Source organism: Etheostoma spectabile, unplaced genomic scaffold (assembly GCF_008692095.1).
Source record: "Etheostoma spectabile isolate EspeVRDwgs_2016 unplaced genomic scaffold, UIUC_Espe_1.0 scaffold431, whole genome shotgun sequence".
Lineage (NCBI taxonomy): Eukaryota > Metazoa > Chordata > Actinopteri > Perciformes > Percidae > Etheostoma > Etheostoma spectabile.
This window is the reverse complement of record NW_022605607.1, coordinates 128,638-131,731: the sequence shown is the minus strand read 5'-3', so window position 1 is coordinate 131,731 and position 3,094 is coordinate 128,638. Positions and strand designations below refer to the sequence as shown.

At 44.7% G+C, this 3,094-nt stretch overlaps 1 protein-coding gene across 1 annotated transcript in view; it reads left to right on the top strand.

Annotated features, from left to right (window-relative positions):
• snrnp200 (small nuclear ribonucleoprotein 200 (U5)) overlaps positions 1 to 3,094 on the top strand; it is a 62,240-nt gene that overhangs the window by 23,479 nt on the left and 35,667 nt on the right. The window contains 5 exon segments of the mRNA XM_032511655.1: positions 388 to 540; positions 1,032 to 1,112; positions 1,690 to 1,773; positions 2,477 to 2,583; positions 2,675 to 2,793. Coding sequence (XP_032367546.1) covers positions 388 to 540; positions 1,032 to 1,112; positions 1,690 to 1,773; positions 2,477 to 2,583; positions 2,675 to 2,793 — 544 coding nt within the window.

Sequence of the window (3,094 nt, the reverse complement as noted above, 5' to 3'; positions counted from 1 at the left end):
GTCTGTCTGTGTCTGTGTCTTACTCTTTGTGTGTGTGTGTGTGTGTGTGTCTCTTACTATATGTGTGTGCGTGCGTATGTCTTGTGTGTGTCTCTCTATTTGTGTCGCTTCTCTCTGTTTGTGTGTGTGTCTCTCTGTGTGTGTCCCTGTCTTTCTGTCTGGCTGTGTGTGTGTGTCTCTCTGTCTCCATGTGTGTGTCTTGTTTGTCTCTTCTGTCTCTCTCTCTGTATGTGTGTGTGTGTCTCTCTCTCTCCCTTTTTGCGCGTGTGTGTGTGTGTGTGTGTGCGCCTGCGTCTGCGTCCGTCTCTGTCTAGGACGTGCCAGTCTCTTTATTATATACTCTATATAAGTCCTATTAACAGTGTTTGCCCTTGTCTGTCCCTGAAGGTCACCGACCTGGGGCGCATCACGAGTCACTTCTACATCACCCACGACTCCATCCAGACGTACAACCAGCTGCTGAAGCCGACGCTCAGCGAGATCGAGCTCTTCAGAGTCTTCTCTCTGTCCTCAGAGTTCAGGAACATCAACGTCAGAGAGGTAAGCATGTCTCCAGGGGAGCCGGGGTTACAGACATCCATCTTCATTTGAATGAATATCCAACATCCATTCATATCGTCCAAAAGGAAAAACGGGCATCTGCCTCGACCAGTTGGGGGGGGGGGGACAGACAGAGAGACAGACAGACAGACAGACAGAGACATGGAGAATAGCAGAGGGTGTGCAGCAGGAACATGGAGGCAGCAGGTGACCACAGATCCAGAAACACCTGCAGTAAGGGATAGGAGGAGAGAGGAGAAGTTGAGTTAGTAACCTGCATTAATGGTGTGTGTGTGTGTGTGTGTGTGTGTGTGTGTGTGTGTGTGTGTGTGTGTGTGTGTGTGTGTGTGTGTGTGTGTGTGTGTGTGTGTGTGTGTGTGTGTGTGTGTGTGTGTGTGTGTGTGTGTGTGTGTGTGTGTGTGTGTCAACAAAACAACTGGACAGCATTTATAATCTTTGTCATTATATTCCCTGTAAATGTTGTCTTTCAGGAGGAGAAGCTGGAGCTCCAGAAGCTGCTGGAGAGAGTTCCCATCCCTGTGAAGGAAAGCATCGAGGAGCCCAGTGCTAAGGTAGTCACGGCAACACAGACAGATGCATTGTGGGAGTTTCTTGTTGCTGTTATTGACCTTATTCCGTCTTTTTTGGGGACTTCTTTTCCATCATTTTTGGCATTTTCTTACTAAGTTTTTGACGTTTTTCTTTATTTTCTGACATTTTAAAGACCGAACGGTTAATCAGTTGATCTTGAAAATATTTGGCAGATTCATTTAAATGGGAATAATGGATAATTGTAGTCATAGCAACACAGACAGAGGCATTGCGGGATTTTCCTTCCTGTGTTCTTGTTGCTGTTATCAACCTTATTCCATCTTTTTTGGCACTTTTTCCCACGTTTATCTTGACATTTTGTCAATGTTTGGGGAGTGTTTCAAATTTAGTTTTTTCGAATTTTATGGCTCTTTTTTTTGACATTTTTCTCTATTTTCTGACATTTTATAGACCAAATGGTTAATAAATTAATCAGGTTCATCTAAAGTGGGAATAATGGATAATTGAAGCCTTAATGTTTTCCTCCTGTCCTCCTCCCACCCGTGGCTTTAACTACCTCGCCACAATAAAAGCTTCTTCCTGTGTTGTGTTCTCCAGATCAACGTGCTGCTGCAGGCGTACATCTCTCAGCTCAAACTGGAAGGCTTCGCTCTCATGGCCGACATGGTGTACGTCACTCAGGTACGCAAAACAAACGCTCCTTCAGGACAACTACAGGAGACACTTTCAAACCTTCTTGTCCTTTAAGATCCACCTGGGTCGACACACTCAAACATGACTCAGAATCTGTGTCTGTGTGTGTGTGTGTGTGTGTGTGTGTGTGTGTGTGTGTGTGTGTGTGTGTGTGTGTGTGTGTTGGTGTCTGTCTGTCTGTCTGTCGGTTGTCTGTCTGTCTGTGTCTGTCTGTATCTGTTGTATGTCTGGCTGTCTGTCGGTGTGCCTTATCTGTAAATTATAGAGCGGTCTAGACCTGCTCTATCTGAAATTATAGAAGCGGTCTAGACTGCTCTATCGTAAAACTTTAGAGCGGTCTAGGCACCTCTCATCTGTAAATATAGAGAGGTTCTAGACCTGCTCTATCTGTAAATTATAGAGCGGTCTAGACCTGCTCTATCTGTAAATTATAGACGGTCCTGACCTGCTCTATCGATAAATTATAGAGCGTCTAGACCTGCTCTATCTGAATTGATAGAGCGGTCTAGACCTGTCTATCTGAAATATAGAGCGGTCTAGACTGCTCTATCTGGACAATTATAAGATGCGGTCTAGACCTGATCTATCTGTAAATTATAGAGCGGTCTAGACCTGATCTATCTGTTAAGTGTCTCCAGATAACTCTTGTTATGAATTGACACTGTAAATAAATGTAATGATTTTGTGGCAGAGTGCTGGAAGATTGATGCGGGCGATATTTGAGATCGTGCTGAACCGAGGTTGGGCTCAGCTGACGGACAAGACCATGAATCTCTGCAAGATGATCGACAAGAGGATGTGAGTCCGCCTCCGTTTCCTGTCAGGTTGCCGTGGTGAGTTTGCAGAGGCAGGCCGCTGATGTTCTGTGTCCCTCGTTCTCTCGTTGCAGGTGGCAGTCGATGTCTCCGCTGAGACAGTTCAAGAAGCTTCCGGAAGAAGTCATCAAGAAGATCGAGAAGAAGAACTTCCCCTTTGAGCGTCTCTACGACCTCAACCACAACGAGATTGGTGAGTCTCATTCCTCTAATTCTTTGACAAATATCCATTTCTTTGTCAGATTTCAGGTGCAACATCTTACATAATTAGTACATTTCAATTGGCACATTTTACATTAACAGAATTTTACAATCAATGAGTTTAGTCCCACAAAAGCATCTCATGCTGCTAAATGAATGTGGATCAGATTATAGGACTGGTAAAGATCTGATTGTATATCGACAAACTCTTCAGATAACCCTCATGTTGTCCTCCTGTTGTCCTCATGTTGTCCCCATGTTGTCCCCATGTTGCCCTCATGTTGTCCCCATGT